Source organism: Nerophis ophidion, linkage group LG16 (genome assembly GCF_033978795.1).
Source record: "Nerophis ophidion isolate RoL-2023_Sa linkage group LG16, RoL_Noph_v1.0, whole genome shotgun sequence".
Classification (NCBI taxonomy): domain Eukaryota; kingdom Metazoa; phylum Chordata; class Actinopteri; order Syngnathiformes; family Syngnathidae; genus Nerophis; species Nerophis ophidion.
Genome location: NC_084626.1, coordinates 47429653 through 47446853, shown reverse-complemented (window position 1 = coordinate 47446853; position 17201 = coordinate 47429653). Strand labels below are relative to the sequence as shown.

Genomic DNA, 17201 nt, shown 5'->3' with positions numbered 1-17201 from the left:
TATTAGCGTCTCCTATTGTCTTCTTCGCTTTGTGACACGGGTCTTAAATGGCTCTTTGAATGGTAAAGGATACCGATCGCAGAACCATGTATATCAAATATTTTCGGATGGTTCAACCGCCACCCGCCCGGCGGGTGAGGCCGCAAACCGCGCATCTCTAATATATATATATATATACATATATATATATATATATATATATATATACATATATATATATATACACACACACACACACACACACACACACACACACACACACACACACACACACACACACACACACACACACACACACAAAGTTTCTTTGGCTGCAGTGGGCTGTCAGCCCTCAAGCAGGGTGTGTACAGTTCTTCAAGTGTGATCTTTGAAAAGGGCAAATGTCCTCCTCCTTTGGTCCAACTCTCCCATGTCCACTAAGTCGCAGGAGGAGTTTATTTAGCAGTCTTCAAATGGTTGAAAAAAGGATTACGGTCCATGATATTTATGACTAATCTTACATTTGGAATTGATCTGGACACCATGTTGGCCCTCCCAACCTTCAACATCCTGTTTGGCGCAGACTTCTTCTTGTTTACACGACACCGTCAGCTGTTAGCGCCAGATGACATCCTAAATGGACCCGCCACATTCCAACCTTTCCTTCACCGTCACATTCCAACCATTCCTAACCTGTGACAAACACCATCTGACGCTGGGCCCTCAATATCTTTGCTCCAGTGGATGTAAACATTTCCAACTATTCTACTTTGTGCCGACTCTAGTGGATGTAAACATTTCTAACTATTCTATATAGTGCCGACTCTAATGGATGTAAACATTTCTAACTATTCTATTTAGTGTTGACTCTAGTGGATGTAAACATTTCTAACTATTCTATTTAGTGTTGACTCTAGTGGATGTAAACATTTCTAACTATTCTATTTAGTGCCGAATCTAGTGGATGTAAACATTTCTAACTATTCTATGTAGTGCCGACTCTAGTGGATGTAAACATTTCTAACTATTCTACTTTGTGCCGACTCTAGTGGATGTAAACATTTCTAACTATTCTATTTAGTGTTGACTCTAGTGGATGTAAACATTTCTAACTATTCTATTTAGTGCCGAATCTAGTGGATGTAAACATTTCTAACTATTCTATGTAGTGCCGACTCTAGTGGATGTAAACATTTCTAACTATTCTATTTAGTGCCGACTCTAGTGGATGTAAACATTTCTAACTATTCTATTTAGTGCCGACTCTAGTGGATGTAAACATTTCTAACTATTCTATTTAGTGCCGACTCTAGTGGATGTAAACATTTCTAACTATTCTATTTAGTGCCGACTATAGTGGATGTAAACATTTCTAACTATTCTATTTAGTGCGGAATCTAGTGGATGTAAACATTTTTAACTATTCTACTTTGTGCCGACTCTGGTGGATGTAAACATTTCTAACTATTCTATTTAGTGCCGACTCTAGTGGATGTAAACATTTCTAACTATTCTATTTAGTGCCGAATCTAGTGGATGTAAACATTTCTAACTATTCCACTTTGTGCCGACTCTAGTGGATGTAAACATTTTTAACTATTCTATTTAGTAACGGCTCTAGTGGATGTAAACATTTCAAACTATTCTACTTTGTGCCGACTCTAGTGGATGTAAACATTTCTAAATATTCTATTTAGTGCCGACTCTAGTGGATGTAAACATTTCTAACTATTCTATTTAGTGCCGACTCTAGTGGATGTAAACATTTCTAACTATTCTATTTAGTGCCGACTCTAGTGGATGTAAACATTTCTAACTATTCTATTTAGTGCCGAATCTAGTGGATGTAAACATTTCTAACTATTCCACTTTGTGCCGACTCTAGTGGATGTAAACATTTTTAACTATTCTATTTAGTAACGGCTCTAGTGGATGTAAACATTTCAAACTATTCTATTTAGTGCCGACTCTAGTGGATGTAAACATTTCTAACTATTCTATTTAGTGCCGAATCTAGTGGATGTAAACATTTCTAACTATTCCACTTTGTGCCGACTCTAGTGGATGTAAACATTTTTAACTATTCTATTTAGTAACGGCTCTAGTGGATGTAAACATTTCAAACTATTCTACTTTGTGCCGACTCTAGTGGATGTAAACATTTCTAACTATTCCACTTTGTGCCGACTCTAGTGGATGTTAACATTTCTAACTATTCTATTTAGTGCCGAATCTAGTGGATGTAAACATTTCTAACTATTCTTTTTAGTGCCGACTCTAGTGGATGTAAACATTTCTAACTATTCTATTTAGTGCCGACTTTAGTGGATGTAAACATTTCTAACTATTCTATTTAGTGCCGACTCTAGTGGATGTAAACATTTCTAACTATTCTATTTAGTGCCGACTCTAGTGGATGTAAACATTTCTAACTATTCTATTTAGTGCCGACTCTAGTGGATGTAAACATTTCTAACTATTCTAATTTGTGCAGACTCTAGTGGATGTAAACATTTCTAACTATTCTATTTAGTGCCGACTCTAGTGGATGTAAACATTTCTAACTATTCTACTTTGTGGCAACTCTAGTGGATGTAAACATTTCCAACTATTCTATTTAGTGCCGACTCTAGTGGATGTAAACATTTCTAACTATTCTACTTTGTGCCGACTCTAGTGGATGTAAACATTTCCAACTATTCTATTTAGTGCCGACTCTAGTGGATGTAAACATTTCTAACTATTCTACTTTGTGCCGACTCTAGTGGATGTAAACATTTCCAACTATTCTATTTAGTGCCGACTCTAGTGGATGTAAACATTTCCAACTATTCTATTTAGTGCCGACTCTAGTGGATGTAAACATTTCTAACTATTCTATTTAGTGCCGACGCTAGTGGATGTAGACATTTCTAACTATTCTATTTAGTGCCAACTCTAGTGGATGTAAACATTTCTAACTATTCTATTTAGTGTCGACTCTAGTGGATGTAAACATTTCTAACTATTCTATTCAGTGCCGACTCTAGTGGATGTAGACATTTCTAACTATTCTATGTAGTGCCAACTCTAGTGGATGTAAACATTTCTAACTATTCTATGTAGTGCCAACTCTAGTGGATGTAAACATTTTTAACTATTCTATTTAGTAACGGCTCTAGTGGATGTAAACATTTCAAACTATTCTACTTTGTGCCGACTCTAGTGGATGTAAACATTTCTAAATATTCTATTTAGTGCCGACTCTAGTGGATGTAAACATTTCTAACTATTCTATTTAGTGCCGACTCTAGTGGATGTAAACATTTCTAACTATTCTATTTAGTGCCGACTCTAGTGGATGTAAACATTTCTAACTATTCTATTTAGTGCCGAATCTAGTGGATGTAAACATTTCTAACTATTCCACTTTGTGCCGACTCTAGTGGATGTAAACATTTTTAACTATTCTATTTAGTAACGGCTCTAGTGGATGTAAACATTTCAAACTATTCTATTTAGTGCCGACTCTAGTGGATGTAAACATTTCTAACTATTCTATTTAGTGCCGAATCTAGTGGATGTAAACATTTCTAACTATTCCACTTTGTGCCGACTCTAGTGGATGTAAACATTTTTAACTATTCTATTTAGTAACGGCTCTAGTGGATGTAAACATTTCAAACTATTCTACTTTGTGCCGACTCTAGTGGATGTAAACATTTCTAACTATTCCACTTTGTGCCGACTCTAGTGGATGTTAACATTTCTGACTATTCTATTTAGTGCCGAATCTAGTGGATGTAAACATTTCTAACTATTCTTTTTAGTGCCGACTCTAGTGGATGTAAACATTTCTAACTATTCTATTTAGTGCCGACTTTAGTGGATGTAAACATTTCTAACTATTCTATTTAGTGCCGACTCTAGTGGATGTAAACATTTCTAACTATTCTATTTAGTGCCGACTCTAGTGGATGTAAACATTTCTAACTATTCTATTTAGTGCCGACTCTAGTGGATGTAAACATTTCTAACTATTCTAATTTGTGCAGACTCTAGTGGATGTAAACATTTCTAACTATTCTATTTAGTGCCGACTCTAGTGGATGTAAACATTTCTAACTATTCTACTTTGTGGCAACTCTAGTGGATGTAAACATTTCCAACTATTCTATTTAGTGCCGACTCTAGTGGATGTAAACATTTCTAACTATTCTACTTTGTGCCGACTCTAGTGGATGTAAACATTTCCAACTATTCTATTTAGTGCCGACTCTAGTGGATGTAAACATTTCTAACTATTCTACTTTGTGCCGACTCTAGTGGATGTAAACATTTCCAACTATTCTATTTAGTGCCGACTCTAGTGGATGTAAACATTTCCAACTATTCTATTTAGTGCCGACTCTAGTGGATGTAAACATTTCTAACTATTCTATTTAGTGCCGACGCTAGTGGATGTAGACATTTCTAACTATTCTATTTAGTGCCAACTCTAGTGGATGTAAACATTTCTAACTATTCTATTTAGTGTCGACTCTAGTGGATGTAAACATTTCTAACTATTCTATTCAGTGCCGACTCTAGTGGATGTAGACATTTCTAACTATTCTATGTAGTGCCAACTCTAGTGGATGTAAACATTTCTAACTATTCTATTTAGTGCCGACGCTAGTGGATGTAGACATTTCTAACTATTCTATTTAGTGCCGACTCTAGTGGATGTAAACATTTCTAACTATTCTATTTTGTGCCGAATCTAGTGGATGTAAACATTTCTAACTATTCTATTTAGTGCCGAATCTAGTGGATGTAAACATTTTTAACTATTCTACTTTGTGCCGACTCTAGTGGATGTAAACATTTCTAAATATTCTATTTAGTGCCGAATCTAGTGGATGTAAACATTTCTAACTATTCCACTTTGTGCCGACTCTAGTGGATGTTAACATTTCTAACTATTCTATTTAGTGCCAACTCTAGTGGATGTAAACATTTCTAACTATTCTATTTAGTGCCGACTCTAGTGGATGTAAACATTTCTAACTATTCTACTTTGTGGCAACTCTAGTGGATGTAAACATTTCCAACTATTCTATTTAGTGCCGACTCTAGTGGATGTAAACATTTCTAACTATTCTACTTTGTGCCGACTCTAGTGGATGTAAACATTTCTAACTATTCCACTTTGTGCCGACTCTAGTGGATGTTAACATTTTTAACTATTCTATTTAGTGCCGAATCTAGTGGACGTAAACATTTCTAACTATTCTTTTTAGTGCCGACTCTAGTGGATGTAAACATTTCTAACTATTCTATTTAGTGCCGACTCTAGTGGATGTAAACATTTCTAACTATTCTATTTTGTGCCGAATCTAGTGGATGTAAACATTTCTAACTATTCTATTTAGTGCCGAATCTAGTGGATGTAAACATTTTTAACTATTCTACTTTGTGCCGACTCTAGTGGATGTAAACATTTCTAAATATTCTATTTAGTGCCGAATCTAGTGGATGTAAACATTTCTAACTATTCCACTTTGTGCCGACTCTAGTGGATGTTAACATTTCTAACTATTCTATTTAGTGCCAACTCTAGTGGATGTAAACATTTCTAACTATTCTATTTAGTGCCGAATCTAGTGGATGTAAACATTTCTAACTATTCTATTTAGTGCGGAATCTAGTGGATGTAAACATTTTTAACTATTCTACTTTGTGCCGACTCTGGTGGATGTAAACATTTCTAACTATTCTATTTAGTGCCGAATCTGGTGGATGTAAACATTTCTAACTATTCCACTTTGTGCCGACTCTAGTGGATGTTAACATTTTTAACTATTCTATTTAGTGCCGAATCTAGTGGACGTAAACATTTCTAACTATTCTTTTTAGTGCCGACTCTAGTGGATGTAAACATTTCTAACTATTCTATTTAGTGCCGACTCTAGTGGATGTAAACATTTCTAACTATTCTATTTAGTGCCGACTCCAGTGGATGTAAACATTTCTAACTATTCTCCTTTTTGCCGACTCTAGTGGATGTAAACATTTTAAATTATTGTACTCGCACAATCAATGCAGCTGCACTTAATGCCCCTTGTCCTGGTCTGGGTTCTGGCGTTGCGGTACAAAGACAACTTTCATGTGCTCTTCCACAAGCTCCTGCCCCATCTGAGACGTAAACTTTCTCACCCTGGCTTTACCCCCGTAATTCTGCAGGCACGTACCAATGTTACTGTGCAGGCACATACCAATGTCACTGTGCAGGCACATATCAATGTCACTGTGCAGGCACATACCAATGTCACTGTGCAGGCACATACCAATGTCACTGTGCAGGCACATACCAATGTCACTGTGCAGGCATGATTGATATATAAACTATCAGACTGGAAGAACATGGTCACACCTCCACGCTGCAAGAACATGGTCACACCTCCACGCTGCAAGAACATGGTCACACCTCCACGCTGCAAGAACATGGTCACACCTCCACGCTGCAAGAACATGGTCACACCTCCACGCTGCAAGAACCTGGTCACACCTCCACGCTGCAAGAACATGGTCACACCTCCACGCTGCAAGAACATGGTCACACCTCCACGCTGCAAGAACATGGTCACACCTCCACGCTGCAAGAACATGGTCACACCTCCATGCTGCAAGAACATGGTCACACAACCACGCTGCAAGAACATGGTCACACCTCCACGCTGCAAGAACATGGTCACACCTCCACGCTGCAAGAACATGGTCACACCTCCACGCTGCAAGAACATGGTCACACCTCCATGCTGCAAGAACATGGTCACACAACCACGCTGCAAGAACATGGTCACACCTACACGCTGCAAGCCAGGGACTACAGGGCCTTTTGTCTCTCAAACTCACACACACACACACACACACACACACACACACACACACACCTGGACATGTAAATATACAAGAGTGGCAACACCTCTCATGGATTAAACATACTTATGAAGTCTTTGGCATCGCCATACATCACATGTTCACACCCTCACCACGCCTTTAAATTCTCACAGACACGCCTCATTTATCATTTACACGCATGATACTGTATATCACGTTACATAATTTACAGGCATGATATATGATTTACACACATGATATATTATTTATACACCTTGTTTATCATTTACAGACATGATATATCATTTACACGCCTTGTTTATCATTTACACACAAGATATATCATTTACAGGCATGATATATTATTTACACAAATTATATATCATTTACACGCCTCGTTTATCATTTACACACATATTTAATTTACAGGCATGATATATCATTTACACGCATGATATGTCACATGATACATCATTCACAGGCATGATATATGCGTGTATATAAACGATATATCATGTCCTGCGATAAGGTGGCGACTTGTCCAGGGTGTACGCCGCCTCCCGTAGTTGAGATAGGCTCCAGCGCCCTATGTAACATGACATGTTACATGTCATGTTACATGCCATGCAACATGTCATGTAACATGTCGTGTTACATGAAATGTAACATGAGATGTAACATGAGATGTAACATGAGATGTAACACGAGATGTACAAAGCAGCATGATATTTACAGAGCAGCAGGCTGCAGGAAGAAGAAGAAGAAGAAGGTGTGTCTTACCTGAAGCGGGGAGAATCTTTGATACATTCCTCAAAGTCCACCGTCATGTTGCGTCTCGTCGTCGTGTCTCACCCTCACGCTCTCACTTCCGCTGTCATCTCCCGCGGTTACAACCGACGATGCGGACGATCTGCCCGCTGACCACACGTGTGATGTGTGATGTGTGCTGCGGACACTGCACTGCACCCACTGACAGCCGCCGAGCAGCAGCAGGAGGAGGAAGGAGAGGAAAAGGGAGAGGAAGAGGAGGGAGAAGGAGAGGAGAATGATGATTAGGATGACGTCGCTGAAGAGGCCTGGCGCCGACTAGTGGCGAACTGCGGTACTGCGACCATTTCTTGTCTTGACCTTCACCTGGTCTGTCCTTCCTCACAAACACCTGGTCTGCCCTTCCTCACAAACACTTGGTCTGTCCTTCCTCACAAACATCTGGTCTGTCCTTCCTCACAAACACCTGGTCTGTCCTTCCTCACAAACACCTGGTCTGTCCTTCCTCACAAACACCTGGTCTGTCCTTCCTCACACACACCTGGTCTGTCCTTCCTCACAAACACCTGGTCTGTCCTTCCTCACAAACACCTGGTCTGTCCTTCCTCACAAACACCTGGTCTGCCCTTCCTCACAAACATCTGGTCTGTCCTTCCTCACAAACACCTGGTCTGTCCTTCCTCACAAACACTTGGTCTGTCCTTCCTCACAAACATCTGGTCTGTCCTTCCTCACAAACACCTGGTCTGTCCTTCCTCACAAACACCTGGTCTGTCCTTCCTCACAAACACCTGGTCTGTCCTTCCTCACAAACACCTGGTCTGTCCTTCCTCACACACACCTGGTCTGTCCTTCCTCACAAACACCTGGTCTGTCCTTCCTCACAAACACCTGGTCTGTCCTTCCTCACAAACACCTTGTCTGTCCTTCCTCACAAACACCTGGTCTGTCCTTCCTCACAAACACCTTGTCTGTCCTTCCTCACAAACACCTTGTCTGTCCTTCCTCACAAACACCTTGTCTGTCCTTCCTCACAAACACCTTGTCTGTCCTTCCTCACAAACACCTTGTCTGTCCTTCCTCACAAACACCTGGTCTGTCCTTCCTCACAAACACCTTGTCTGTCCTTCCTCACAAACACCTTGTCTGTCCTTCCTCACAAACACCTTGTCTGTCCTTCCTCACAAACACCTTGTCTGTCCTTCCTCACAAACACCTGGTCTGTCCTTCCTCACAAACACCTGGTCTGTCCTTCCTCACAAACACCTGGTCTGTCCTTCCTCACAAACACCTGGTCTGTCCTTCCTCACACACACCTGGTCTGTCCTTCCTCACAAACACCTGGTCTGTCCTTCCTCACAAACACCTGGTCTGTCCTTCCTCACAAACACCTTGTCTGTCCTTCCTCACAAACACCTGGTCTGTCCTTCCTCACAAACACCTTGTCTGTCCTTCCTCACAAACACCTTGTCTGTCCTTCCTCACAAACACCTTGTCTGTCCTTCCTCACAAACACCTTGTCTGTCCTTCCTCACAAACACCTTGTCTGTCCTTCCTCACAAACACCTGGTCTGTCCTTCCTCACAAACACCTTGTCTGTCCTTCCTCACAAACACCTTGTCTGTCCTTCCTCACAAACACCTTGTCTGTCCTTCCTCACAAACACCTTGTCTGTCCTTCCTCACAAACACCTTGTCTGTCCTTCCTCACAAACACCTTGTCTGTCCTTCCTCACAAACACCTTGTCTGTCCTTCCTCACAAACACCTTGTCTGTCCTTCCTCACAAACACCTTGTCTGTCCTTCCTCACAAACACCTGGTCTGTCCTTCCTCACAAACACCTTGTCTGTCCTTCCTCACAAACACCTTGTCTGTCCTTCCTCACAAACACCTTGTCTGTCCTTCCTCACAAACACCTTGTCTGTCCTTCCTCACAAACACCTGGTCTGTCCTTCCTCACAAACACCTGGTCTGTCCTTCCTCACAAACACCTGGTCTGTCCTTCCTCACAAACACCTGGTCTGTCCTTCCTCACACACACCTGGTCTGTCCTTCCTCACAAACACCTGGTCTGTCCTTCCTCACAAACACCTGGTCTGTCCTTCCTCACAAACACCTTGTCTGTCCTTCCTCACAAACACCTGGTCTGTCCTTCCTCACAAACACCTTGTCTGTCCTTCCTCACAAACACCTTGTCTGTCCTTCCTCACAAACACCTTGTCTGTCCTTCCTCACAAACACCTTGTCTGTCCTTCCTCACAAACACCTTGTCTGTCCTTCCTCACAAACACCTGGTCTGTCCTTCCTCACAAACACCTTGTCTGTCCTTCCTCACAAACACCTTGTCTGTCCTTCCTCACAAACACCTTGTCTGTCCTTCCTCACAAACACCTTGTCTGTCCTTCCTCACAAACACCTTGTCTGTCCTTCCTCACAAACACCTGGTCTGTCCTTCCTCACAAACACCTGGTCTGTCCTTCCTCACAAACACCTGGTCTGTCCTTCCTCACAAACACCTGGTCTGTCCTTCCTCACAAACACCTGGTCTGTCCTTCCTCACAAACACCTGGTCTGTCCTTCCTCACAAACACCTGGTCTGTCCTTCCTCACAAACACTTGCTCTGTCATTCCTCACAAACACCTTGTCTGTCCTTCCTCACAAACACCTTGTCTGTCATTCCTCACAAACACCTGGTCTGTCCTTCCTCACAAACACCTTGTCTGTCCTTCCTCACAAAGACCTGGTATGTCAAATCCCACCTAGAACCAACCTCGTCACGTCCGTTGTGTCCTGAGCAAGACACTTCACCCTTGCTCCTGATGGTTGCTAGTTGGCGCCTTGCATGGCAGCTCCCTCCATCCAAAGTGCTTCATTGAATTTCAGGTGTCCATATGGTCAACGGATGGACGTCCTATCAGCCTGATTGATCACTGTGATCAGCTGTTATAGATCAACTCAGCATCCAGCCAATCAGAGGTCACCTTTTCCCTCTTCACTTCCGGTTACAGGGTTGTTGTTTTTGTTTGTTTTTTTGTAATAAACTTTTATTTATAATATGCAACACTTACATACTAGCAAGAAATAATAATAATAAACAAAATGAGTAGAAAACAGCGCCAGGGGGTTACAACTCCCTGCAGTGCTGCAGTGAAATGAATTATATTTATATAGCGCTTTTTCTCTAGTGACTCGAAGCGCTTTACATAGTGAAACCCAATATCTAAGAGACATTTAAACCAGTGTGGGTGGCACTGGGAGCAGGTGGGTAAAGTGTCTTGCCCAAGAACACAAGGCAGTGACTAGGATGGCGGAAGCGGGTATCGAACCTGCAACCCTCAAGTTGCTGGCACAGCCGCTCTACCAACCGAGCTATACCGATTTATATACCAGTGCCTTCTGTTTAGAACTTTTAACTGGAAGTACAACCACCGCTCCATCTTTTAGCGGTCCATAGTGTTTCTACTCGTATGGATTCTTCATTAGGGGCATAATGGTATTGTACGTACCGCGGTATTTCAGTTTCAAAGTCTTCACAATAATACCGTGATGATCCATCTTCTTATGTGACATTCATCCTCCACTGTTGCCATTTCTAATATAAAGTAGTGTCAAGTTCTTAATTATATCTGTCAGTAAACTCACCATGAAATCACTATAAAACATACCGGTGTAGTGACTTTACATTATTCACCCAAGGAACTTTATTTATTAGAGCAGTTCCGGTCACCGGACACATTTGGGGCGTTGTTGTTGCACTAGTGAGCCACGGATGAAGAGATGATGCTCTGGTATTGATTGAAGTAAAGTTTGAATGTCATGAAAACAGTTCATGGCAATCAGTATTTTTCACTTCCTCTGAAGTTAAAAAAGATAGTTCATTGCATATATCAATCAATCAATCAATCAATGTTTACTTATATAGCCCTAAATCACTAGTGTCTCAAAGGGCTGCACAAACCCCTACGACATCCTCGGTAGGCCCACATAAGGGCAAGGAAAACTCACACCCAGTGGGACGTCGGTGACAATGATGACTATGAGAACCTTGGAGAGGAGGAAAGCAATGGATGTCGAGCGGGTCTAACATGATACTGTGAAAGTTCAATCCATAATGGATCCAACACAGTCGCGAGAGTCCAGTCCAAAGCGGATCCAACACAGCAGCGAGAGTCCCGTTCACAGCGGAGCCAGCAGGAAACCATCCCAAGCGGAGGCGGATCAGCAGCGCAGAGATGTCCCCAGCCGATACACAGGCAAGCAGTACATGGCCACCGGATCGGACCGGACCCCCTCCACAAGGGAGAGTGGGACATAGAAGAAAAAGAAAAGAAACGGCAGATCAACTGGTCTAAAAAGGGAGTCTATTTAAAGGCTAGAGTATACAAATTAGTTTTAAGGTGAGACTTAAATGCTTCTACTGAGGTGGCATCTCGAACTGTTACCGGGAGGGCATTCCAGAGTACTGGAGCCCGAACGGAAAACGCTCTATAGCCCGCAGACATTTTTTGGGCTTTGGGAATCACTAATAAGCCGGAGTCCTTTGAACGCAGATTTCTTGCCGGGACATATGGTACAATACAGTCGGCAAGATAGGATGGAGCTAGACCGTGTAGTATTTTATGCGTAAGTAGTAAAACCTTAAAGTCACATCTTAAGTGCACAGGAAGCCAGTGCAGGTGAGCCAGTACAGGTATATATGTATGTATATATGTATATAAAGGTATATACAGTACAGGTATATATGTATGTATATATGTATATAAAGGTATATACACAGTATAGGTATATATGTATGTATATATGTATATAAAGGTATATACAGTACAGGCGTAATGTGATCAAACTTTCTTGTTCTTGTCAAAAGTCTAGCAGCCGCATTTTGTACCAACTGTAATCTTTTAATGCTAGACATGGGGAGACCCCAAAATAATACGTTACAGTAGTCGAGGCGAGACGTAACAAACGCATGGATAATGATCTCAGCGTCTTTAGTGGACAGAATGGAGCGAATTTTAGCGATATTACGGAGATGAAAGAAGGCCGTTTTAGTAACGCTTTTAATGTGTGCCTCAAAGGAGAGAGTTGGGTCAAAGATAATACCCAGATTCTTTACCATGTCGCCTTGTTTAATTGTTTGGTTGTCAAATGTTAGAGTTGTATTATGAAATAGAGTTCGGTGTCTAGCAGGACCGATAATCAGCATTTCCGTTTTTTTGGCGTCGAGTTGCAAAAAGTTAGCGGACATCCATTGTTTAATTTCATTAAGACACGCCTCCAGCTGACTACAGTCCGGCGTGTTGGTCAGCTTTAGGGGCATGTAGAGTTGGGTGTCATCAGCATAGCAGTGAAAGCTAACACCGTATTTGCGTATGATGTCACCTAGCGGCAGCATGTAGATGCTGAAGAGTGCAGGGCCAAGGACCGAACCCTGGGGAACTCCACACGTTACCTTAACGTAGTCCGAGGTCACATTGTTATGGGAGACGCACTGCATCCTATCAGTAAGATAAGAGTTAAACCAAGACAGGGCTGAGTCTGACATACCAATTCGTGTTTTGATACGTTCTAATAAAATATTATGATCGACGGTATCGAAGGCAGCGCTAAGATCGAGGAGCAGCAACATAGATGACGCATCAGAATCCATCGTTAGCAATAGATCATTAGTCATTTTTGCGAGGGCTGTCTCTGTGGAGTGATTTGCCCTGAAACCGGATTGAAAGGTTTCACATAGATTGTTAGACGCTAAGTGTTCATTTAACGGCTCCGCAACAATTTTTTTGAGGATTTTTGAAATAAAAGGAAGGTGAGACACCGGTCGGTAGTTTACCATGAGGTCAGAATCGAGGTTAGGTCTTTTAAGAAGAGGATGAATAACCACTTTTTTGAATGCTAGGGGAACAGTGCCCAAGGAATGTGATAAGTTTATAATATTTAGCACTGATGGACCTAATAATACAAAGAGTTCCTTGATCAGTTTCCCAGGAAGAGGGTCCAGTAATAATATATGTGACAACCAACCCCAAAGAAAATGTGACAACTGTCATTGTTTTGCTATAGCATGAAGGTGGTGTAAGAAGTATTTAGCTGGCTAAAAATCAAATAGCTTTCACTTGGCACTGTTTCAGAAGAACTTGTTTTTGTGTGTACAAGCCAAGAGGAGATGAAAATGTTCCAGTGTACATCAAAAAAGTCCTCTCACCTTCATTGCAGGTGTCTCCTTGTAGAAAGGATTGCTGACCTGTAATGCCATACCTTTTATAGCACAATCTGAGAAACAGCACCCTCTGGTGGTGTGACAACCAACCTTATTTGTGCAAACTGCTCTAAAAGTCAAAGGTGTTTCTTACCAGCGTGTCTGTCTTCATTCAGGGAGCTGGATGTGGGAGCCATGTTGGTGGGGACTCACCACTTCAGCAGCTTCCAGGCCATCAACTCCGACACAGCTTCTAAAAACCCTGTGAAGACGCTGGACGTGGTCAGGATAGAACCCGGGAGCATTTCCACAGGTAGGACTGACCACATGAAGGTGTGTTGAGCCCTCACTAATTGTGCTGCTGTCCAAATGTGATAGAAGAGCTGCTGGGATAAACATCAGTGGAGACAGAGGCAGAGACAGAGAGAGAGAGAACTAAAGGAATGAGGAACTTTTCCACTACATAAATAAAGACCCACTCACATATTAACACTGAATTTAGTCTTGATTTGAATATCCTATTCAATATCTAACCTACTTCTAACTGCTTCAACCTTGTCAAAATCACAAAGATGATTTGACACAGAATCTCAGGCTTCGGTCAGGCTGATTAGAAAACAAATAACCAAATATATTGCATCAGACAGGACCCAAGACTGCAGGACCTTTGTATTGTGAGGCAGACGCACTAACCTCACAATACAAAGGTCCTGCAGTCTTGGGTTCAATCCCAGGCTCGGGATCTTTCTGTGTGGAGTTTGCATGTTCTCCCCGTGAATGCGTGGGTTCCCTCCGGGTACTCCGGCTTCCTCCCACTTCCAAAGACATGCACCTGGGGATAGGTTGATTGGCAACACTAAATTGGCCCTAGTGTGTGAATGTGAGTGTGAATGTTGTCTGTCTATCTGTGTTGGCCCTGCGATGAGGTGGCGACTTGTCCAGGGTGTACCCCGCCTTCCGCCCGATTGTAGCTGAGATAGGCGCCAGCGCCCCCGGCGACCCCGAAAGGGAATAAGCGGCAGAAAATGGATGGAGGACTAAGAAACAATGCAGCCAAAATACATTTACATACAATTATGCTGTGCTAAAATAAAATCGTGATGGTTCTGCAATATACATACTTGCTATTTGTTTGCTAAAATTGTGACTGGGTAAAACTATATAAGGTATATAAAGTTTTTTGTCCGGGAAAAAAAGGAACAAGAAAATATATACCGTATTTAAACATTAATCAATTATTGTATCAAAATGTACAAACCCCGTTTCCATATGAGTTGGGAAATTGTGTTGGATGTAAATATAAACAGAATACAGTGATTTGCAAATCATTTTCAACCCATTATCAGTTGAATATGCTACAAACTCATAAACTTTATTTTTTTGGGGTGAAAATAATTAACTTAGAATTTCCTGGCTGCAACACGTGCCAAAGTAGTTGGGAAAGGGCATGTTCACCACTGTGTTACATCACCTTTTCTTTAAACAACACTCAATAAACGTTTGGGAACTGAGGAAACTAATTGAAGCTTTGAAAGTGGAATTCTTTCATAAATGATAAATGGGTTGTACTTGTATAGCGCTTTTCTACCTTCAAGGTACTCAAAGCGCTTTGACACTACTTCCACATTTACCCATTCACACACTGATGGAGGGAGCTGCCATGCAAGGCGCCAACTAGCAACCATCAGGAGCAAGGGCGAAGTGTCTTGCTCAGGACACAACGGACGTGACGAGGTTGGGATTTGAACCAGTGACCCTCGGGTTACGCAGGGCCACTCTCCCACTGCGCCACGCCGTCCCTTTCCCATTCTTGTTTTATGTAGAGCTTCAGTCCTTCAACAGTCCGGGGTCTCCATTGTGATATTTTACGCTTCATAATGCACCACACATTTTCCATGGGAGACAGGTCTGGACTGCAGGCGGGCCAGGAAAGTAGTGAAGTGAAAGTGAATTATATTTATATAGGGCTTTTCTCAAGTGACACCCAATATCTAAGTTACATTTAAACCAGTGTGGGTGGCACTGGGAGCAGGTGGGTAAAGTGTCTTGCCCAAGGACACAACGGCAGTAACTAGGATGGCACAAGCGGGAATCGAACCTACAAGTACCCGCACTCTTTTTTTACGAAGCCACGCTGTTGTAACACGTGCTGAATGTGGCTTGGCATTGTCTTGCTGAAATAAGCAGGGGCGTCCATGAAAAAGACGGCGCTTGGATGGTAGCATATGTTGTTCCAATACCTGTATGTACCTTTCAGCATTAGTGAATGATATTTTGAAGTGAATGATATTTATATAGCGCTTTTTCTCAAGTGACTCAAAGCGCTTTACATAGTGACACCCAATATCTAAGTTAAATTTAAACCAGTGTGGGTGGCACTGGGAGCAGGTGGGTAAAGTGTCTTGCCCAAGGACACAACGGCAGTGACTAGGATGGCGGAAGCGGGGATTGAACCTGCAACCCTCAAGTTGCTGGCACGGCCACTCTACCAACCGAGCTATACCACCCCACAATTAATGGTGCTTTCGCAGATGTGTAAGTTACCCGTTCCAAAAGCTGTAGGTCCCTTTCAGCATTAATGGTGCCTTCACAGATGTGTAAGTTACCCATGACTTGGGCACTAATGCACCCCCATACCATCACACATGCTGGCTTTTCCACTTTGCGTTGATAACAGTCTGGATGGTTCGCTTCCCCTTTGGTCCGGATGACACAATGTCAAATATTTCCCAAAACAATTTGCAATATGGACTCGTCAGACCACAGAACACTTTTCCACTTTGCATCAGTCCATCTTAGATGATCTCGGGCCCAGAGAAGCTGGCGGCGTTTCTGGATGTTGTTGATAAATGGCTTTCGCTTTGCGTAGTAGAGCTTTAACTTGCACTTAAAGATGTAGCGACCAACTGTATTTAGTGACAGTGGTTTTCTGAAGTGTTCCTGAGCCCATGTGGTGATATCCTTTAGAGATTGATGTCGGTTTTTGAAGGCTGGACGGTCACGGTCATTCGATGTTGTTTTCCGGCCATGCCGCTTACGTGGAGTGATTTCTCCAGATTCTCTGAACCTTTTGATATTATTATGGAGCGTATATGTTGAAATCCCTAAATTTCTTGCGATTGCACTTTGAGAAACGTGTTCTTAAACTGTTTTGACTATCTGCTCATGCAGTTGTGGACAAAGGGGTGTACCTCACCCCATCCTTTCTTTTGGGAAGCTGTTTTTATACCCAATCATGGCACCCACCCGTTTCCAATTAGCCTGCACACCTGTGGGATGTTCAAAATAAGTGTTTGATGAACATTCCTCAACTTAATCAGTATTTATTGCCACCTTTCCTAACTTCTTTGTCACGTGTTGCTGGCATCAAATTCTAAAGTTAATGATTATTTGCAA

At 41.9% G+C, this 17201-nt stretch overlaps 1 protein-coding gene and 1 long non-coding RNA gene across 8 annotated transcripts in view; one reads left to right on the top strand and one right to left on the bottom strand.

Moving 5' to 3' along the window:
• Positions 1-8010, bottom strand: part of LOC133535481 (arf-GAP with coiled-coil, ANK repeat and PH domain-containing protein 3-like) — a 119121-nt gene extending 111111 nt beyond the window's left edge. For 4 of the 7 annotated variants that reach the window (XR_009802232.1, XM_061875350.1, XM_061875353.1 and 1 more), the window contains exon 1: positions 7621-7868. Coding sequence is in view for 6 of the 7 variants with exons in the window: in XM_061875350.1 (XP_061731334.1) it covers positions 7621-7667 (47 nt within the window). In the remaining variant the exon portion in view is untranslated. Of the gene's footprint in view, positions 1-7620 lie in introns of all 7 variants that reach the window. The other 3 variants (XM_061875355.1, XM_061875352.1, XM_061875351.1) reach the window with 3 other exon arrangements.
• Positions 7635-14295, top strand: LOC133535483 (uncharacterized). The gene is made up of 3 exons (XR_009802233.1): positions 7635-7942; positions 13982-14118; positions 14184-14295. It is a non-coding gene; the product is annotated as an uncharacterized LOC133535483 (long non-coding RNA).
• Positions 14296-17201: the final 2906 nt, after the last annotated feature.